This window comes from Nyctereutes procyonoides, unplaced genomic scaffold, assembly GCF_905146905.1.
Source record: "Nyctereutes procyonoides isolate TBG_1078 unplaced genomic scaffold, NYPRO_anot_genome, whole genome shotgun sequence".
Classification (NCBI taxonomy): domain Eukaryota; kingdom Metazoa; phylum Chordata; class Mammalia; order Carnivora; family Canidae; genus Nyctereutes; species Nyctereutes procyonoides.
The window spans coordinates 24,717,986-24,740,283 of record NW_026575133.1 but is presented as its reverse complement, the minus strand read 5'-3'; the positions used below and the strand labels follow the sequence as shown (position 1 = coordinate 24,740,283).

Genomic DNA, 22,298 nt, shown 5'->3' with positions numbered 1-22,298 from the left:
AATAGGTATACAAAAAGGTTAAAGGCAGATATGGTCTCTGCCCTCAGGAAGTATACAGTTTGGCATAAAAGTCATGGATGATCTTTTGTAAATAGACATCTGATGTTGTAAGTCCTTAGCATAAAACTTGTCAACACATCCAAATGTCCTTAGGATAAGGTCGGAGTTCTAACCCATGCACAAAGCTCTGAATGGTCTGGCAATAGCCAAGCTCCTTCCCACCCAGGTCTTCAAAGTGTTCCTTCTGGCTGGAAGGCATGTCAGCAAATGAGTCTGCTTCTTCTGTGTGCCTCAGCATAAGCAGCATCTTGTACAGAATGCCCTCATCCCTTGATCAAGTAAAATCCCTGATAATATACCCTCTTTACACACTGAACCTCCCCACTGAAGGACCTGTTACACCTGTAATTACATCATAAATCCAGTCAAAAATATTAACTACTGTGAGCCATTTGAGGGGGGAGATCAGTTTCTCTTTTCAAACATTCTGAAAATTTACAACATGCTTGAAGGCCATTGGACCATATATACAGCAAAGAATACAGCAAAGACCTTAAAATATTTAGCATAAGAAGAGTTAGTATTTGTTAAGTACGTTCTATATACCAGGCACTATGTTAACTTTAGTCCAGTAAATTTATTATTTTCCTACAGGAAAAATTGGGAAGATATACAAAGACTTATAATGATATTCTGCATCAGAGGATCATTCATAATAATGAAGAAATATAAACATGTAAATGTCCAGCAGTTGGGGACTAGCTAACTAGTGGGGGGTCATAGCTATGTAATGAGACCAAAGGCAGGCAATTAAAATGATGGGAAGAAAATATTCAATGACATACACAACTGGCCATATTTCTTAAGAGTGATGGAAAGCGATTGAGCAATAGCCACTCTGGGATGGAAAATTTACTTGTAAAGGATTGATTAGTTGTGAAATGATCCATTTATTGTCTCCCTTCCTTCTCTCAGAGCTTTTGAGATACCCCAAGAAACAAAAGCCTTTAAACGATTCTTTGAAGAATACCTTATTCTATTTCCTTGAAGAAGGGGAAGTAGAACTCCTTATTGAAACAAAACTTATCCAGGTGGAAGGGGATAAAAAGGTTGCATGTCTGGAAGGTAGAGGCAGGTTGCGTGTGTGCATGCAGCTTGGGTGCAATGTATGGGGGGGCAGGTCTGGGTAGGTTACATGCCCTTGTTCAACTGGGCTGTGCATTTATAGGCATCTACTGCATGGACAGTCTGCCTGGGGACAAGAACTCCATTCCCTCGGGTAGAAAAATGTGATACCTACCATGAGTGGTTGTAGATGAAGGGCGCCACCAATCTAGAAATAAAATGAAATAATTTTAGGATTTAGTGGAAAAGTTTTCATTCCATGTTCATTAGTTTGGTAAGGAAAGGTCAATGGTAACCCTCATTGGAGGACTTGTCAGGACTTGTCAGGTGGTGGACAATTACACCCTACACTGTGGATGGCCCAGATGGGCTAGAGTATGGTGCTAGTACTTCCCAACATACTCGGCACTGACTGTTTTCACCATGGGGTAGAGAACACTTGGAGATGGCTCTCTCAACATGAAGTGATTCTGGAACACACAAGCACTACTAGGAGTTTATATGGGCATGTTTCTCAAATGATCCCTTTTGACTGAACAGTTACTTTCTTCTGAAATGACCAGAGGGGACCAAAAGCCCTTCCACCACAGAATCTTTGAGCAAATCCTGGCAGCAGGCAGGTGCATGAGACCCAGATGGGCCCGTAATCTCAACTAAGTAGGAGCCAAGGTCCTGGGGACTCAGATGCTGGTCACTGTAGGGAATACCAGAGTCCTCCAAGAGATGAGCCTCGTCCTATCTTCCAATTCTAGAAACGTGAGAGTCGGATTCCAGACATGATTCATGCTGAGCTGGGCTACAGCTACTCACCTGTCGTAGTAGGAGGGCTTCCTGTAGATGCTGCAAAGGAAGAAGACACATCATCAGTTTCTGTAAATGATGTGCAGGAAGAAGCCTCTCAGGCTCCAGACAAACAAAAAAGCTGAGGGACTGTCCCCGCTAGAACTAAGAAAGACTTTCTGGGAGTGGTTGTGAGGAGCAGAGCTGGTAAATACCCCCAAGGAACAGTGCTGTGGAATTTGTTCTCAAAATCTTTATGCCCATTCACACACTGATACTCCACAGGCACTTTAAAGAAGGTGCTGTAGTTCACCCATAAAACTGAGGTACACCAGGATGATGGGTGATGCAGGGTCCTCTCAAGCTATGAGGGAAACCCCTGCCCTTCAGTAACACTCAGAAATACGAGAAAACAGTGAAAGAAAAAGAGTTTTTCTAGAAAAAATAACAAAAAAACCCAGAGGGCCAATATCATGAGGACCCACCTGAGCAAACGACACTTGCATCCTCTGAGTGCCTGCAGTTGTGCAAGTTCCAGCCATTGTGGGGGCAGTTCCACAGGTAGGACTCATTTCCAGAGCAGCGCAAGTCATCCAGCACAATTGGGCCCGATCCCTGACCAAAGCGGGCATTTCCTGGAGCTGATGTGGCCCAGCCACAGCCCAGCTGCCTGCAGACCACGTTGCCATCATTGGTGTCCCAGCTGTCATCACACACGGTGCCCCACGAGCCTCTGTACAGGACCTCCACGCGGCCCTGACACCGGTCCCCTCCGTTCACCAGCCTCAGAGCCAAACCTGTTTCATTTCCTAGCAGGACAAAGAACGAGACCTCCGGTCTGTGGATGCCTTAAGGTCATAGGCTAAAGGCATGTGGCAGACTCAGGGACTTCCTCCTGGCTAGTGGGCCCTGGGCAGGCGGTCACCTTTGCACGTGCCCAGAGGTTCATCATCAGCACAGGGATCGGACCAGAGATGTCCTAATCAGCCCAGGCCTAAGGATGCTCCAATGCAGAGAAGCACCTTATGATTCATGAAGGGCAGAAGGAAGACAAACTCACCCCACCCTGGACACACGGAGGATGGACCCCCATCACTACTGAGGGCAGGCCAAGGCCACTACTCAGCAGGGCAGCTTAGTGGCTCCTGTGGGGTCCTGGCTTGGTTCTAGCAAAGTCCCAGGACATAAGGACACCTTGGCAAGGAAGGTGCAACAGCAGCAGCACTTTGCCACTGTCTTCCGGGGACTCTACCCCAAGGCCTGGGGGCACAACCAAAGTCCCAGCTATGGTTGAGTCACCTCCAGGATTCACACTGAGAAGATCTTGGAGAAGATCTTCACTGAGCATCAGCCCAGGATTGCCCTGGAACCAAGTGGCCACCCCCTGTGATCAGATTTAGAATATTGTATTCAAAGAACCCTCTCTCCACCTCCCATCCTTCACATACACAAACACACACATAGGAACACACACACATGGGCACACACTCACACCCATGGCACAAGGATAAGAAAGGTACACCCTGAGATTCCTCCTGTCATTTCCAAACCCAAACTTCATCCTGAAGCAGAGAATAAGCCAGGGAGGATGGATGGGAATATTTATCTATTGTGGCATTTACAAATGCAGTTGAGGGGCGCCAGGTGCCTAGAAGAGGCAACAAAGGTAAAAGACAAGTAGACATAATGGGAAACAGTCTTTGAAAAGTGTTTCTGGTGGGCAGTGTGACAAGTGCACATCTGCTTCCTGACTCCTTCCACCAGCCTCTTGCTTAGCCACTTACTTGGGATGAAGGCCATGCAGGAGAACAACCTGGTGCCCCCACATCCATCTCTAAGCCAGGAAGATTCTCCTTTCCCTCAGGAAACTGTGCCACCTCCCTACTCAAGACATGTATATCTGAGGGGTCTCCCACACTCTGAAGCTTGGACAGAAAGAATCTGGGGTGTGTGGGATACCTGGGTGGCTCAGCAGTTAAACATCTGCCTTTAGCCCAGGGTATGATCCTGGAGACCCGGGATCAAGTCCCACATCAGGTTCCCTATGTGGAGCTGGCTTCTCCCTCTCCCTCTGCCTGTGTTTCTGCCTCTCTCTCTGTGTCTCTCATGAACAAATAAATAAAATACGAAAAAAAAAAAGAATCTGGGGTGTGGTGGGCCCACCTGAAACCGATCAAATATCCTAGTACCCGGAACATGGCCATCACTTATTCCACTCCCATCCCCTGAGCTCTGTCCCTGACACTCTGCATATACACATGACCCTGATGAGTCTGAGGCTGTTGTAAGCCCTGAGCAGGGAATAGGATCCAGCCTGCTCTGATGACCCTTCCATAGGAGGTCAGTGGGCACCAGCAACTGTCCTTTCACTCAACTTGTCGGCATGGATTGCGTCTCAGGTGAAATTCACTGTATACTTGGTCAGTTCTCTGACTTATAGGCAACCATCTCATGGGACCCTTTGAAAGGACTAGAGGAAAACTCAAGGACTGATGGAAATGTGGGACTCATGAGTCACCTATCTAGTTAAGAACAGCCTGGTGGAGACCCCAGTGATGGAGGGCACAAACAGTGCCCATTGGTTATACAAAGAGCAATGGTTCACCCACACTGGTAGGAACAAGGGTGGATGGGACAGAAGCAACAGGCCGTTCCAAATAGGGTGCCGAGCACTCACACACCCGGCTAGGGGGCATGTGGACTGGGGCTGAACAACTGTGAAAAGGAAACATGAATAGGACACACAGCACACAGGTCTCCCTACCAGATCAAAGGCTGAAGAAACTCAGACTATCCCAACTGAGTTCACGCTTCCATGTGCCTTCAGGTAGATAGAGCCAAGGCCTGCCATGAACCAGTCAGGACTAGGGATCCCCACCCTAGGTCCCAGTGCCCACACCTGCTTTCTGCTGGGTCTGACAGCTGGCATTCGAACAGGTGGAATGCCCCTACCAGGCCGAGGACAGGCCAACAGAGCCACTGCATTCATTCTATGCAGGAAGAGCAAGAGTGAATCTGGGCAGTTAGTCTGCAGAGACCCCACTTCCACCTCCCATGTTCAATGCTCTCACTCTTTACAAGTTAGTTGGGCCCTGATGCAGGAGGTCAGCCTCAGCAACTGGGGTCCAGCTAACTTGTTGGGGGTCATAGCTGCATAATGAGATCAAAGGCAGCCAATTATAATGATGGGAAGAAAATATTCAAGGACATCCACAAGTGGCCATATCAGTTCTTAAGAAGATAGAAATCTTTATAGCAACAGCCATTCCAAGATGGAAAATTTACTGTATAGAATTGATTAGTTGAGAAATGATCCATTTTTTGTCTTCCTTCCTTCTCTCAGAGCTTTTGAGATATCCCACAATACAAAAGTCTATAAATCGATCCTTTGAAGAATACCTTGTTCGATTCCTGAAAAGAAGGGGAAGAAGAACTCCTAATTGAAATAAGAGTTAACCACTAGGTAGGGAGGATAAAAGGCCTTCTCTGTAAGGTAGAGGCAAGATGTGTGTATGTGCAGCCTTGGTGCAATATGGTGGAGCAGGGTGGGTAGGTTACAAGCTCAGGTTCAAAAAGGCTGTGCATTTACAGACATCTACTGAATGGAGAGCCTGACTGGGGATGAGAACCCTGTGTCCACATGTGGAAAACGTGATACCTACCATGAGTGGTTGTAGATGAAGGGCGCCAACAATGTAGAAAGAAAATGAAGTAATTTTAGGACTTTAGTGGAAAAGTTTTCATTCCATGCTAGTTAGTTTGATAAGGAAAGGTCAATGGTAACTCTCATGACAGGACATGTCAGAGTCTGACCAATTCCACTATACACTGTGAAAGGCCCAGATCGGCGAGAGTATGCCATTATTACTTCCCAACACACTTGGCACTGACTATTTCCACCGTGGGGTAGAGAACACGTTGGGGATGACTCTCCCAACAGGAAAGAATTCTGGACACACAAGCACTGTTAGGAGTTCTGTTGGTGCCTATTTCTCAAATGCTCCCAATTCTGAATTAAATATTTACTTTCATCTGAAATGGCGGAGGAGAGCAAGAGCCTTTCCACTGTAGAATCTCTAATCAAAGTCTGGGAATAGGGAGGGGCGGGGGATCCAGATGGGCCTGGAGTCTCACTAAATAGGAGTCAAGGATCTGGAGACTCAGCTGGTGGTAACCATACTGAATGACAGGGTCCCACAAGAGAAGATCCTGGTCCTCTCTTCCAACTTCTGGAAACACTAGAGTTGAATTCCAGACAGGAATCATGCTGGGCTGGGCACAGCTACTCACCTGGCGTAGTAGGAGGGATTGCTGTAGATGCTGCAAAGAAAGAGGACACATCGTCAGTCTCTGTGAACGATGTGCAGAAAGAAGCTTCCCAGGGTCAAGGCAAACAAAAATTCTGAAGGACCATCCTCACAGGCACAGGAAAGACTTTCTGGGAGTGGTCCTGGGGGAAGAGCTGTAAACTACACCTCAGGGGCAGGATTTCACAAAGAACAGTGTTGAAGGATTTGAACTCAAAAGCTTTATGCCCTCTCATGTTCGACTACTCTACAGGTTTCCTTAAAGAAGGTGCTGAGGTCCATGCCTAAACCTGAGGTACGCCAGGATGATGGGTGATGCAGGTTCCTGTCAAGCTATGAGGGAAACCCCTGCCCTTCGGTGAAATCAGGAAGATGATAGAACATTGAAAGGAATAGTTTGTCTAGACAAATTAACAAACAAAACCAGAGGGCAAATATCGTGAGGACCCACCTGAGCATATGACACTTGCGTCCTCAAAGTGCTTGCAGTTGTGAGAGTTCCAGCCATTGTGGGGGCAGTTCCACAGATAGGACTCCTGCCCGGAGCAGCCCACATTGTCCAGGACAATTGGGCCCGAGCCCTGACCAAAGCGGGCATTTCCTGGGGCCGAGGTGGCCCAGCCACAGCCCAGCTGCCTGCAGACCACGTTGGCATCATTGATGTCCCAGCTGTCGTCGCACACGGTGCCCCACGAGCCACTGTACAGGACCTCAACGCGGCCCTGACACCGGTCACCTCCGTTCACCAGCCTCAGGGCCAACCCCGAATCTGTCCCTACCAGGAGATAGGAAAACTGTCTTTCTCTGTGTTCTCAAAGGAAGAACTCCTGCATTCTGAGTGCAGGATAATTCTTTCAGGGCCCAGGTGCCCTGGGTATGATTAATCTTCCCCAGCAACGGGACCCTCTGAAACCTTCTCATCATCATTCCAACTCAAGGGGACATTTGATGGTACCCCTGATCATCAATTGACTTAGGAGTATTCATTGTCGGTTGCCCACAAAGTGGGATTGAGAGAGTTTTTCCGAGGCATCATGACAGTGGCTCATCTGCACCCAGCCTCCTAGTACCTGTGTGTGCTGTGCAAGTCTCCTGCTCTGCTAGCTTTTCTGGGTCTAAAACGTTTACATAAGCCAGATCCCTTCACATCTCTCAGCCTGACATGTTCTTTTCTACTTTAGAAACCAGTGCTTCTTGTCTATCTTGACTCATAGACGACTGAAGGGATTCTCATAAGGAACTTGTAAGAAAGAGTCAGGGGTATTGAGGGTCAACATGGAGCCATCTGTATATCCCTGTATCGAGAGCACGTGCATCTCTTAGCAGCCTCTCATCTCTCGGCCTCTCTCCATGCTGCATTGGATATACAGTGTTGCAAGTCCTGAATATTGAGGAGGATCAGGCTGCCGAGATGTCTCCTTAAGAAGACATCAGTGCTCCCCATGGCCCATTCTGCCACTCTGCTTGTCAGCCCAGACAGCATTTCAGATAAAGCTCTTGCCACCCATGGCCAGTTCTCTGAACCTGCAGGCAGGTGTCTCTTGGGACACTTGGAAAATACTAGATGAAAACTCATGGAATGATGGGAAAAAATGGGAAAATTTTAATCCTATACCTAATAAAGACCTCCCTGTTAGAGACTCAGTGACTGGGAACCACAAAATGTGCCCACAAGGTCCTCAAGGAGCAATGATTTACCCCAAATGGAGAAAAAAGGGATGGATGGGAAGAAGAGAAACATTCCAACTGGGGTGCCCAAAGACTTAAATGGCCACCCATGGTGGTCACTTGATGGTTGATATGGTTTGAACAGCTAGTAGAAAGAAACACAGGTCAGATACAAAGTGCATTGGTGTTGCAACAGAATCAAAGGTAAAAGAACATCATGCTATACCTCGCCAGAGCAGGCCTCCATCTGCCCCTGAGTAGACAGAGCCAGGCCTGCTCTCGGGAGCCTAACCCTTGTCCTACCACCATTGTCTGCCTTGATGTGGCTGGGGACTGAGTTTCCAGCAGGTTGAATATCACTGCCAGGCTCAAAGAGGCCACCAAGTCATTGCACTGTCTCCATGTGGGAACTGCAAGAATGAGTCTGGACACAGCTGAACATAATTCCAAGTCCACCAGCACAGGTACAATGCTCTCACTCTTTGCAAGGCAGTTCAGCCCTAGTGCAGCAGGTCAGCCTGAGCAACTATGGTCTAGCTAACTCGTTGAGGTTCATAGCTGTGTAATGAGATCAAAGGCAGCTGATTAAAATCATGGGAAGAAAATATTCAAGGACAGCCTCAAGTGGCCATTTCAGTTCTTAAGAGTGAAGAAATAGCCATTCCAGGATGGAAAGTTTACTTGTAAAGAGTAGATGAGTTGTGTTATTATCCATTTAATGTCTCCCTCCCTTCTATCAGAGCTTTTGAGATTCCCCTGAGATATAAAAGTCTACATTCAATTCTTTGAAGATTGCCTTGTTCGATCTCGAAAAGCAGGGCAAGTAGCTCTCCTTATTGAAACAAAGCTATCCACGAAGCCTGAAGGATAAAAAGGCTGCATGTCTTGAGCGAAAGGCAGGCTGTGTGTGTGCGTGCATCTTGGGTGCAGTGTATGGTGAGGCAGATCTGAGTAGGTTACATGCACAAGTTCAAGCGGCCTGTGCATTTACAGGCCTCTACTGCATGGACAGCCTGTCTGGGGATGATAACCCCGTGTCCTTAAGTGGAAACATATGATACTTACCACGACTGGTTGTTGATACAGGGCGCCAAAAATCTAGAAAGAAAATGAAGTAATTTTAGGACTGTACTGGACACTTTTCATTCTGTGCTCATTAGTTGGTAAGGAAAGGTCAATTCTATGCCTTCCTGATGTACGTCTCAGAGTCTGGACAAATTCACTTTACACTGTGAATGGCCCAGATGGCCTGGAGTTTGACGCTAGAGGTTCCCAACATACTCAGCACTGACTGTGTGCACCGTGGAGTAGAGAACACTTTTGGGATGACTCTCTCAACAGGAAAGAATTATGGAACACACAAGCACTGGAAGGAGTCCTGTGGGAGCCTATTTCTCAAATGCTCCCAATTCTGAATTGAATATTTAGTTTGATCTGAATTGAACAGATGAGACCAATAACCCTTCCACTGCAGACTTATGACAAACCCTAGCAGCAGGCAGGTGCATGAGATGGGCCAGTAGTCTCAACTAAGTAGGAGTCAAGGATCTGGGGACTCAGCTGGTGGTAACCGTAGTGAATGCCAGGATCCCGAAAGAGAAGATCCTGGTCCTCTCTTCCAACTTCTGGAAACACTAGAGTTGAATTCCAGACAGGAATCATGCTGGGCTGGGCACAGCTACTCACCTGGCGTAGTAGGAGGGATTGCTGTAGATGCTGCAAAGAAAGAGGACACATCATCAGTCTCTGTGAACGATGTGCAGAAAGAAGCTTCCCAGGGTCAAGGCAAACAACAATTCTGAAGGACCATCCTCACAGGCACAGGAAAGACTTTCTGGGAGTGGTCCTGGGGGAAGAGCTGTAAACTACACTTCAGGGGCAGGATTTCACAAACAACAGTGTTGGAGGATTTGAACTCAAAAGCTTTATGCCCTCTCACGTTCGGCTGCTCTACAGGTTTCCTTAAAGAAGGTGCTGAGGTCCATGCCTAAACCTGACGTATGCCAGGATGATGGGTGATGCAGGTTCCTGTCAAGCTATGAGGGAAACCCCTGCCCTTTGGTGAAAACAGGAAGATGATAGAACATTGAAAGGAATAGTTTGTCTAGACGAATTAACAAACAAAACCAGAGGGCAAATATCGTGAGGACCCACCTGAGCAGATGACACTTGCGTCCTCAGAGTGCCTGCAGTTGTGCGAGTTCCAGCCATTGTGGCTGCAGCTCCACAGATAAGACTCGTGCCCGGAGCAGCGCACATCGTCTAGCACAATCGGGCCCGAGCCCTGACCAAAGCGGGCATTTCCTGGGGCCGAGGTGGCCCAGCCACAGCCCAGCTGCCTGCAGACCACGTTGGCATCATTGGTGTCCCAGCTGTCGTCGCACACGGTGCCCCACGAACCTCTGTACAGGACCTCCACGCGGCCCTGACACCGGTCACCTCCGTTCACCAGCCTCAGGGCCAACCCCGAATCGGTCCCTACCAGGAGACAGGAAAATTGTCTTTCTCTGTGTTCTTGAATGAAGAACTCCTGCTTTCTCAGGGCAGGGTAATTCTTTCAGGCCCAGGTGCCCTGGGTATGATTAATGTTCCCCAGCAATGGGACCCTCTGAAACCTTCTCATCATCATTCCAACTCAAGGGGCCACTTGATGATACCCGTGAGTGTCAATTGACTTAGGAGTATTCCCTGTTGGTCCCCCCAAAATTAGGATTTGAATTCTTGAGCCTAGCCCTGCCATGCCATGGGGGAAGGCAGAAACAAGTAGCCTGATCTATGCCACTGAGACTGCCTTGAACACAAGCTTTATACCCAGAGAAACGACCCTGCTGCCCCAAGGTGCTGTCCTAGGTTCTTCTGGCATTCAGAGTGTCTATCTTCACCCCACTGTGGTATATCACGGACTCTGTTCCAGGCCCCAAAGCTTGTTCAACATCTTTTGATGTTGACATGCTCCTGTTCTCTCAAGGCCCAGACATCTACTGAATCTAGCAATCCTCATTCATGACAACAGGCAGGAGTACCTGTCATTGTCATGTTGCTCTGCATACTTAGAGCTACCCAGGCCTCCTGGAGACAGAAAGCCAACAAAACTTGGCAGCATTAAGGTCTTCTTGTGGGTAGGCCTTTTGGCACACTTAGCACCATAGCAGACATCATGATTCCTCAGTGTGCCCCGGACCGTGCCTTCTCTACCCATGAGCAGCTCTGGGGCACTGACCATATGTGATACTCAGGCCTTCAAGCTTCTATAAAATGAGGCCCCAACTCTTCACAAAGATGGATAGATGTGATGAGCCCAAGAATAGATGCCCACCATCAGTAGTCGTGATGGAAATGCAAATCCTAACAAAAGCAGGAAAGTGCCCCTGCTCATTGTATCATGACAGTAAATGAGACTAAAGAAGAAGTGTTGATGAGGATGCAGAGACAGTAAAATCCTCAAATGCTGCTGGATTTGTGCCCAGAGCAGCCCACATTGTCCAGGAAAATCAGGCCCGAGCCCTGACCAAGGCAGGCATTTCCAGGGGCCAGAGTGGGCCAGTCACAGCCCAGCCACCTGAAGACCACGTTGGCATCATTGGTGTGCCAGCTGTCATTGCACACGGTGCCCCACAAGCCTCTGTACAGGACCTTTCGTGGCACTGACACCGGTCACCTCCGTTCACCAGCCTCGGGGCCGATCCCAAGGGAAAAAATGGGAAAATTTGAATCCCACACCTACTTAAGACCTGCCTGTTAGAGACTCAGTGACTGGGAACCACAAAATGTGCCCACAAGGTCCTTAAGGAGCAATTATTCACCCAGAATGGAGAAAAAAGGGATGGATGGGAAGAAGAGAAACATTCCAAGTGGGGTGCCCAAAGACTTAAATGGCTGGATGGTTGATATGGTTTGAACAGCTAGTAGAAAGAAACACAGGTCAGATACAAAGCGCATTGGTGTCACAACAGAATCAAAGGTCAAAGAACATCATGTATATCTCCCCAGAGCAGGCCTCCATGTGCTCCTGAGTAGACAGAGCCAGGCCTGCCATAATCTCTCTGTCCTGAGGGAGCCTAACACTTGTCCTACCGCCATTGTCTGTCTATATGTGGCTGGGGACTGAGGTTCTGGCAGGTTGAATATCACTGCCAGGCTCAAAGAGGCCACCAAGTCATTGCACTGTCTGCATGTGGGAACTGCAAGAATGAGTCTGGACACAGCTGAACATAACTCCAAGTCCACCAGCTCAGGTAAAATGCTCTCCCTCTTTGCAAAGCAAAAGTGACTAGTGCTCTAGTGCCCTAGTGCAGGAGGTCAGCCTGTGCAACTGGGGTCTAGCTAACTCGTTGGGGGTCATAACTGTGTAATGAGATCAAAGGCAGCCGATTAAAATCATGGGAAGGAATATTCAAGGATAACCTCAAGTGGCCATTTCAGTTCTTAAGAGTGAAGAAATAGCCATTCCAGGATGGAAAATTTACTTGTAAAGAGTAGATGAGTTGTGTTATTATCCATTTACTGTCTCCCTCCCTTCTCTCAGAGCTTTTGAGATTCCCCTGAGATATAAAAGTCTACATTCCAGTCTTTGAAGATTCCCTGTTCGATCTCGAAAAGCAGGGCAAGTAGCTCTCCTTATTGAAACAAAGCTATCCACGGAGCCTGAAGGATAAAAAGGCTGCATGTCTTGAGCGAAAGGCAGGCTGTGTGTGTGTGTGCGTGCATCTTGGGTGCAGTGTATGGTGAGGAAGATCTAAGTAGGTTACATGCACAAGTTCAAGCGGCCTGTGCATTTACAGGCCTCTACTGCAAGGACAGCCTGTCTGGGAATGATAACCTTGTGTCCTTAAGTGGAAACATATGATACCTACCACGACTGGTTGTAGATACAGGGCGCCACCAATCTAGAAAGAAAATGAAGTAATTTTAGGACTTTACTGGATAACTTTTCATTCTGTGCTCATTAGTTGGTAAGGAAAGGTCAATTCTATGCCTTCCTGATGTACGTCTCAGAGTCTGGACAAATTCACTTTACACTGTGAATGGCCCAGATGGCCTGGAGTATGACGCTAGTAGTTCCCAACATACTCAGCACTGACTGTGTGCCCCGTGGAGTAGAGAACACTTTGGGGATGACTCTCCCAACAGGAAAGAATTATGGAACACACAAGCACTGGAAGGAGTCCTTTGGGAGCCTATTTATCAAATGCTCCTAATTCTGAATTGAATATTTAGTTTGATCTGAATTGAACAGATGAGACCAATAACCCTTCCACTGCAGACTTATGACAAACCCTGGCAGCAGGCAGGTGCATGAGATGGGCCAGTAGTCTCAACTAAGTAGGAGTCAAGGATCTGGGGACTCAGCTGGTGGTAACCGTAGTGAATGCCAGGATCCCGAAAGAGAAGATCCTGGTCCTCTCTTCCAACTTCTGGAAACACTAGAGTTGAATTTCAGACAGGAATCATGCTGGGCTGGGCACAGCTACTCACCTGGCGTAGTAGGAGGGATTGCTGTAGATGCTGCAAAGAAAGAGGACACATCATCAGTCTCTGTGAACGATGTGCAGAAAGAAGCTTCCCAGGGTCAAGGCAAACAAAAATTCTGAAGGACCCTCCTCACAGGAACAGGAAAGACTTTCTGGGAGTGGTCCTGGGGGAAGAGCTGTAAACTACACTTCAGGGGCAGGATTTCACAAACAACAGTGTTGGAGGATTTGAACTCAAAAGATTTATGCCCTCTCACGTTCGGCTGCTCTACAGGTTTCCTTAAAGAAGGTGCTGAGGTCCATGCCTAAACCTGACGTATGCCAGGATGATGGGTGATGCAGGTTCCTGTCAAGCTATGAGGGAAACCCCTGCCCTTTGGTGAAAACAGGAAGATGATAGAACATTGAAAGGAATGGTTTGTCTAGACAAATTAACAAACAAGACCAGAGGGCAAATATCGTGAGGACCCACCTGAGCAGATGACACTTGCGTCCTCAGAGTGCCTGCAGTTGTGCGAGTTCCAGCCATTGTGGCTGCAGCTCCACAGATAAGACTCGTGCCCGGAGCAGCGCACATCGTCTAGCACAATCGGGCCCGAGCCCTGACCAAAGCGGGCATTTCCTGGGGCCGAGGTGGCCCAGCCACAGCCCAGCTGCCTGCAGACCACGTTGGCATCATTGGTGTCCCAGCTGTCGTCGCACACGGTGCCCCACGAGCCTCTGTACAGGACCTCCACGCGGCCCTGACACCAGTCACTTCCGTTCACCAGCCTCAGGGCCAACCCCGAATCGGTCCCTACCAGGAGACAGGAAAATTGTCTTTCTCTGTGTTCTCGAACGAAGAACTCCTGCATTCTCAGGGCAGGGTAATTCTTTCAGGGCCCAGGTGCCCTGGGTATGATTAAACTTCCCCAGCAACGGGACCCTCCGAAACCTTCTCATCATCATTCCAACTCAAGGGGCCATTTGATGATACCCGTGAGTGTCAATTGACTTAGGAGTATTCCCTGTTGGTTCCCCAAAATTAGGATTTGAATTCTTGAGCCTAGCCCTGCCATGCCATGGGGGAAGGCAGAAACCAGTAGCCTGATCTATGCCACTGAGACTGCCTTGAACACAAGCTTTATACCCAGAGAAACGACCCTGCTGCCCCAAGGTGCTGTCCTAGGTTCTTGTGGCGTTCAGAGTGTCTATCTTCACCCCACTGTGGTATATCACGGACTCTGTTCCAGGCCCCAAAGCTTGTTCTGTAGGGTCCTTTTTTGAGGTTGACATGCTCTGTTCTCTCAAGGCCCAGATATCTACTGAATCTATCAATCCTCATTCATGACAACAGGCAGGAGTACCTGTCACTGCCATGTTGCTCTGCATACTTAGAGCTACCCAGGCCTCTTGGAGACAGAAAGCCAACAAAACTTGGCAGCATTAGGTCTTCTCGTGGGTAGGCCTTTTGGCACTCTTAGCACCATAGCAGACATCATGATTCCTCAGTGTGCCCCGGACCCTGCCTTCTCTACCCATGAGCAGCTCTGGGGCACTGACCATATGTGATACTCAGGCCTTCAAGCTTCTATAAAATGAGGCCCCAACTCTTCACAAAGATGGATAGATGTGATGAGCCCAAGAATAGATGCCCACCATCAGTAGTCATGATGGAAATGCAAATCCTAACAAAAGCAGAAAAGTGCCCCTGCTCATTGTATCATGACAGTAAATGAGACTAAAGAAGAAGTGTTGATGAGGATGCAGAGACAGTAAAATCCTCAAATGCTGCTGGATTTGTGCCCAGAGCAGCCCACATTGTCCAGGAAAATCAGGCCCGAGCCCTGACCAAGGCAGGCATTTCCAGGGGCCAGAGTGGGCCAGTCACAGCCCAGCCACCTGCAGACCACGTTGGCATCATTGGTGTGCCAGCTGTCATTGCACACGGTGCCCCACAAGCCTCTGTACAGGACCCTTCGTGGCACTGACACCGGTCACCTCCGTTCACCAGCCTCGGGGCCGATCCCAAGGGAAACAAATGGGAAAATTTGAATCCCACACCTACTTAAGACCTGCCTGTTAGAGACTCAGTGACTGGGAACCACAAAATGTGCCCACAAGGTCCTTAAGGAGCAATGATTCACCCAGAATGGAGAAAAAAGGGATGGATGGGAAGAAGAGAAACATTCCAACTGGGGTGCCCAAAGACTTAAATGGCTGGATGGTTGATATGGTTTGAACAGCTAGTAGAAAGAAACACAGGTCAGATACAAAGCGCATTGGTGTCACAACAGAATCAAAGGTCAAAGAACATCATGTATATCTCCCCAGAGCAGGCCTCCATGTGCTCCTGAGTAGACATAGCCAGGCCTGCCATAATCTCTCTGTCCTGAGGGAGCCTAACACTTGTCCTACCGCCATTGTCTGTCTTTATGTGGCTGGGGACTGAGGTTCTGGCAGGTTGAATATCACTGCCAGGCTCAAAGAGGCCACCAAGTCATTGCACTGTCTGCATGTGGGAACTGCAAGAATGAGTCTGGACACAGCTGAACATAACTCCAAGTCCACCAGCTCAGGTACAATGCTCTCCCTCTTTGCAAAGCAAAAGTGACTAGTGCTCTAGTGCCCTAGTGCCCTAGTGCAGGAGGTCAGCCTGTGCAAATGGGGTCTAGCTAACTCGTTGGGGGTCATAACTGTGTAATGAGATCAAAGGCAGCCGATTAAAATCATGGGAAGGAATATTCAAGGATAGCCTCAAGTGGCCATTTCAGTTCTTAAGAGTGAAGAAATAGCCATTCCAGGATGGAAAATTTACTTGTAAAGAGTAGATGAGTTGTGTTATTATCCATTTACTGTCTCCCTCCCTTCTCTCAGAGCTTTTGAGATTCCCCTGAGATATAAAAGTCCACATTCGATTCTTTGAAGATTCCCTGTTCGATCTCGAAAAGCAGGGCAAGTAGCTCTCCTTATTGAAACAAAGCTATCCACGGAGCCTGAAGGATAAAAAGGCTGCATGTCTTGAGCGAAAGGCAGGCTGTGTGTGTGTGTGCGTGCATCTTGGGTGCAGTGTATGGTGAGGAAGATCTAAGTAGGTTACATGCACAAGTTCAAGCGGCCTGTGCATTTACAGGCCTCTACTGCAAGGACAGCCTGTCTGGGAATGATAACCTTGTGTCCTTAAGTGGAAACATATGATACCTACCACGACTGGTTGTAGATACAGGGCGCCACCAATCTAGAAAGAAAATGAAGTAATTTTAGGACTTTACTGGATAACTTTTCATTCTGTGCTCATTAGTTGGTAAGGAAAGGTCAATTCTATGCCTTCCTGATGTACGTCTCAGAGTCTGGACAAATTCACTTTACACTGTGAATGGCCCAGATGGCCTGGAGTATGACGCTAGTAGTTCCCAACATACTCAGCACTGACTGTGTGCACCGTGGAGTAGAGAACACTTTGGGGATGACTCTCCCAACAGGAAAGAATTATGGAACACACAAGCACTGGAAGGAGTCCTTTGGGAGCCTATTTATCAAATGCTCCTAATTCTGAATTGAATATTTAGTTTGATCTGAATTGAACAGATGAGACCAATAACCCTTCCACTGCAGACTTATGACAAACCCTGGCAGCAGGCAGGTGCATGAGATGGGCCAGTAGTCTCAACTAAGTAGGAGTCAAGGATCTGGGGACTCAGCTGGTGGTAACCGTAGTGAATGCCAGGATCCCGAAAGAGAAGATCCTGGTCCTCTCTTCCAACTTCTGGAAACACTAGAGTTGAATTTCAGACAGGAATCATGCTGGGCTGGGCACAGCTACTCACCTGGCGTAGTAGGAGGGATTGCTGTAGATGCTGCAAAGAAAGAGGACACATCATCAGTCTCTGTGAACGATGTGCAGAAAGAAGCTTCCCAGGGTCAAGGCAAACAAAAATTCTGAAGGACCCTCCTCACAGGAACAGGAAAGACTTTCTGGGAGTGGTCCTGGGGGAAGAGCTGTAAACTACACCTCAGGGGCAGGATTTCACAAACAACAGTGTTGAAGGATTTGAACTCAAAAGCTTTATGCCCTCTCACGTTCGGCTACTCTACGGGTTTCCTTAAAGAAGGTGCTGAGGTCCATGCCTAAACCTGACGTATGCCAGGATGATGGGTGATGCAGGTTCCTGTCAAGCTATGAGGGAAACCCCTGCCCTTTGGTGAAAACAGGAAGATGATAGAACATTGAAAGGAATGGTTTGTCTAGACAAATTAACAAACAAGACCAGAGGGCAAATATCGTGAGGACCCACCTGAGCAGATGACACTTGCGTCCTCAGAGTGCCTGCAGTTGTGCGAGTTCCAGCCATTGTGGCTGCAGCTCCACAGATAAGACTCGTGCCCGGAGCAGCGCACATCGTCTAGCACAATCGGGCCCGAGCCCTGACCAAAGCGGGCATTTCCTGGGGCCGAGGTGGCCCAGCCACAGCCCAGCTGCCTGCAGACCACGTTGGCATCATTGGTGTCCCAGCTGTCGTCGCACACGGTGCCCCACGAGCCTCTGTACAGGACCTCCACGCGGCCCTGACACCAGTCACTTCCGTTCACCAGCCTCAAGTCCAACCCCGAATCGGTCCCTACCAGGAGACAGGAAAATTGTCTTTCTCTGTGTTCTCGAACGAAGAACTCCTGCATTCTCAGGGCAGGGTAATTCTTTCAGGGCCCAGGTGCCCTGGGTATGATTAAACTTCCCCAGCAACGGGACCCTCCGAAACCTTCTCATCATCATTCCAACTCAAGGGGCCATTTGATGATACCCGTGAGTGTCAATTGACTTAGGAGTATTCCCTGTTGGTTCCCCAAAATTAGGATTTGAATTCTTGAGCCTAGCCCTGCCATGCCATGGGGGAAGGCAGAAACCAGTAGCCTGATCTATGCCACTGAGACTGCCTTGAACACAAGCTTTATACCCAGAGAAACGACCCTGCTGCCCCAAGGTGCTGTCCTAGGTTCTTCTGGCATTCAGAGTGTCTATCTTCACCCCACTGTGGTATATCACGGACTCTGTTCCAGGCCCCAAAGCTTGTTCTGTAGGGTCCTTTTTTGATGTTGACATGCTCCTGTTCTCTCAAGGCCCAGATATCTACTGAATCTATCAATCCTCATTCATGACAACAGGCAGGAGTACCTGTCACTGCCATGTTGCTCTGCATACTTAGAGCTACCCAGGCCTCTTGGAGACAGAAAGCCAACAAAACTTGGCAGCATTAGGTCTTCTCGTGGGTAGGCCTTTTGGCACTCTTAGCACCATAGCAGACATCATGATTCCTCAGTGTGCCCCGGACCCTGCCTTCTCTACCCATGAGCAGCTCTGGGGCACTGACCATATGTGATACTCAGGCCTTCAAGCTTCTATAAAATGAGGCCCCAACTCTTCACAAAGATGGATAGATGTGATGAGCCCAAGAATAGATGCCCACCATCAGTAGTCATGATGGAAATGCAAATCCTAACAAAAGCAGAAAAGTGCCCCTGCTCATTGTATCATGACAGTAAATGAGACTAAAGAAGAAGTGTTGATGAGGATGCAGAGACAGTAAAATCCTCAAATGCTGCTGGATTTGTGCCCAGAGCAGCCCACATTGTCCAGGAAAATCAGGCCCGAGCCCTGACCAAGGCAGGCATTTCCAGGGGCCAGAGTGGGCCAGTCACAGCCCAGCCACCTGCAGACCACGTTGGCATCATTGGTGTGCCAGCTGTCATTGCACACGGTGCCCCACAAGCCTCTGTACAGGACCCTTCGTGGCACTGACACCGGTCACCTCCGTTCACCAGCCTCGGGGCCGATCCCAAGGGAAACAAATGGGAAAATTTGAATCCCACACCTACTTAAGACCTGCCTGTTAGAGACTCAGTGACTGGGAACCACAAAATGTGCCCACAAGGTCCTTAAGGAGCAATGATTCACCCAGAATGGAGAAAAAAGGGATGGATGGGAAGAAGAGAAACATTCCAACTGGGGTGCCCAAAGACTTAAATGGCTGGATGGTTGATATGGTTTGAACAGCTAGTAGAAAGAAACACAGGTCAGATACAAAGCGCATTGGTGTCACAACAGAATCAAAGGTCAAAGAACATCATGTATATCTCCCCAGAGCAGGCCTCCATGTGCTCCTGAGTAGACATAGCCAGGCCTGCCATAATCTCTCTGTCCTGAGGGAGCCTAACACTTGTCCTACCGCCATTGTCTGTCTTTATGTGGCTGGGGACTGAGGTTCTGGCAGGTTGAATATCACTGCCAGGCTCAAAGAGGCCACCAAGTCATTGCACTGTCTGCATGTGGGAACTGCAAGAATGAGTCTGGACACAGCTGAACATAACTCCAAGTCCACCAGCTCAGGTACAATGCTCTCCCTCTTTGCAAAGCAAAAGTGACTAGTGCTCTAGTGCCCTAGTGCCCTAGTGCAGGAGGTCAGCCTGTGCAAATGGGGTCTAGCTAACTCGTTGGGGGTCATAACTGTGTAATGAGATCAAAGGCAGCCGATTAAAATCATGGGAAGGAATATTCAAGGATAGCCTCAAGTGGCCATTTCAGTTCTTAAGAGTGAAGAAATAGCCATTCCAGGATGGAAAATTTACTTGTAAAGAGTAGATGAGTTGTGTTATTATCCATTTACTGTCTCCCTCCCTTCTCTCAGAGCTTTTGAGATTCCCCTGAGATATAAAAGTCCACATTCGATTCTTTGAAGATTCCCTGTTCGATCTCGAAAAGCAGGACAAGTAGCTCTCCTTATTGAAACAAAGCTATCCACGGAGCCTGAAGGATAAAAAGGCTGCATGTCTTGAGCGAAAGGCAGGCTGTGTGTGTGTGTGCGTGCATCTTGGGTGCAGTGTATGGTGAGGCAGATCTGAGTAGGTTACATGCACAAGTTCAAGCGGCCTGTGCATTTGCAGGCCTCTACTGCATGGACAGCCTGTCTGGGGATGATAACCCCGTGTCCTTAAGTGGAAACATATGATACCTACCACGACTGGTTTAGATACCAGGTGCCACCAATTTAGAAAGTAAATGAAGTAATTTTAGGACTTTATTGGATTTCTTTTCATTCTGTGCTCATTAGTTGGTAAGGAAAGGTCAATTCTATGCCTTCCTGATGTACGTCTCAGAGTCTGGACAAATTCACTTTACATTGTGAATGGCCCAGATGGCCTGGAGTTGGTGCTAGTACTTCTCAACATACTCGGCACTGTCTATTTCCACCGTGGGGTAGAGAACACTTTGGGGATGACTCTCCCAACAGGAAAGAATTATGGAACACACAAGCACTGGAAGGAGTCCTGTGGGAGCCTATGTCTCAAATGCTCCCAATTCTGAATTGCATATTTACTTTTTTTTATTAATTTATTTTTTATTTGTGTTCAATTTGCCAACATATAAAATAACACCCTGTGTTCATCCCGTCAGAGCCCACCTCAGTGCCCGTCACTCAGTCTCCCCCATCCCCCACTAACCTCCCCTTCCACCACCCCTAGTTCGTTTCCCACAGTTAGGAGTCTTTCATGTTCTCTCTCCCTTTCTGATATTTCCCACTTATTTTTTCTCCTTTCCCCTTTTTTCCGTTTCACTACTTTCATCTGAATTGAAGAGAGGGGACCAACAGCATTTCCACTGTAAAATCTCTAATCAAAACTGGACAACAGAAGGGGTGGGGGATCCAGATGGGCCTGGAGTTTCAACTAAGTAGGAGTCAAGGTCCTGGGGTCTCAGCTGCTGGTCATGGTAGCAAACACCAGAGTCCCGCACGAGAAGAGAAGAGAAGAGAAGAGTTCTCTTTCAACTTCTAGAAATACAAGAGTTGAATTCCAGACAAGATACATGCTGGGCTGGGCCCAGCTACTCACCTGTCGTAGTAGGAGGGATTGCTGTAGATGCTGCAAAGAAAGAGGACACATCATCAGTCTCTGTGAACGATGTGCAGAAAGAAGCTTCCCAGGGTCAAGACAAACAAAAATTCTGAAGGACCATCCTCACAGGCACAGGAAAGACTTTCTGGGAGTGGTCCTGGGGGAAGAGCTGTAAACTACACCTCAGGGGCAGGATTTCACAAACAACAGTGTTGAAGGATTTGAACTCAAAAGCTTTATGCCCTCTCACGTTCGGCTACTCTACGGGTTTCCTTAAAGAAGGTGCTGAGGTCCATGCCTAAACCTGAGGTACGCCAGGATGATGGGTGATGCAGGTTCCTGTCAAGCTATGAGGGAAACCCCGGCCCTTCGGTGAAAACAGGAAGATGATAGAACATTGAAAGGAATGGTTTGTCTAGACAAATTAACAAAAAAAACCAGAGGGCAAATATCGTGAGGACCCACCTGAGCAGATGACACTTGCGTCCTCAGAGTGCCTGCAGTTGTGCGAGTTCCAGCCATTGTGGCTGCAGCTCCACAGATAAGACTCGTGCCCGGAGCAGCGCACATCGTCTAGCACAATCGGGCCCGAGCCCTGACCAAAGCGGGCATTTCCTGGGGCCGAGGTGGCCCAGCCACAGCCCAGCTGCCTGCAGACCACGTTGGCATCATTGGTGTCCCAGCTGTCGTCGCACACGGTGCCCCACGAGCCTCTGTACAGGACCTCCACGCGGCCCTGACACCGGTCACCTCCGTTCACCAGCCTCAAGTCCAACCCCGAATCGGTCCCTACCAGGAGACAGGAAAATTGTCTTTCTCTGTGTTCTCGAACGAAGAACTCCTGCATTCTCAGGGCAGGGTAATTCTTTCAGGGCCCAGGTGCCCTGGGTATGATTAATGTTCCCCAGCAATGGGATCCTCTGAAACCTTCTCATCATCATTCCAACTCAAGGGGCCACTTGATGCTACCCGTGAGTGTCAATTGACTTAGGAGTATTCCCTGTTGGTCCCCCCAAAATTAGGATTTGAATTCTTGAGCCTAGCCGTGCCATGCCATGGGGGAAGGCAGAAACCAGTAGCC

At 48.5% G+C, this 22,298-nt stretch overlaps 1 protein-coding gene across 1 annotated transcript in view; it reads right to left on the bottom strand.

Annotated features, from left to right (window-relative positions):
- Window positions 1-22,298, bottom strand: part of DMBT1 (deleted in malignant brain tumors 1) — a 67,403-nt gene that overhangs the window by 16,103 nt on the left and 29,002 nt on the right. Inside the window, 17 exon segments of the mRNA XM_055345745.1 lie at window positions 1,301-1,333; window positions 1,936-1,965; window positions 2,391-2,714; window positions 6,664-6,987; window positions 8,946-8,978; window positions 9,567-9,596; window positions 10,035-10,358; window positions 11,330-11,518; window positions 11,521-11,600; window positions 11,749-11,782; window positions 13,824-14,147; window positions 16,536-16,568; window positions 17,158-17,187; window positions 17,626-17,949; window positions 18,926-19,114; window positions 19,117-19,197; window positions 21,656-22,006. Coding sequence (XP_055201720.1) covers window positions 1,301-1,333; window positions 1,936-1,965; window positions 2,391-2,714; window positions 6,664-6,987; window positions 8,946-8,978; window positions 9,567-9,596; window positions 10,035-10,358; window positions 11,330-11,518; window positions 11,521-11,600; window positions 11,749-11,782; window positions 13,824-14,147; window positions 16,536-16,568; window positions 17,158-17,187; window positions 17,626-17,949; window positions 18,926-19,114; window positions 19,117-19,197; window positions 21,656-22,006 — 2,733 coding nt within the window.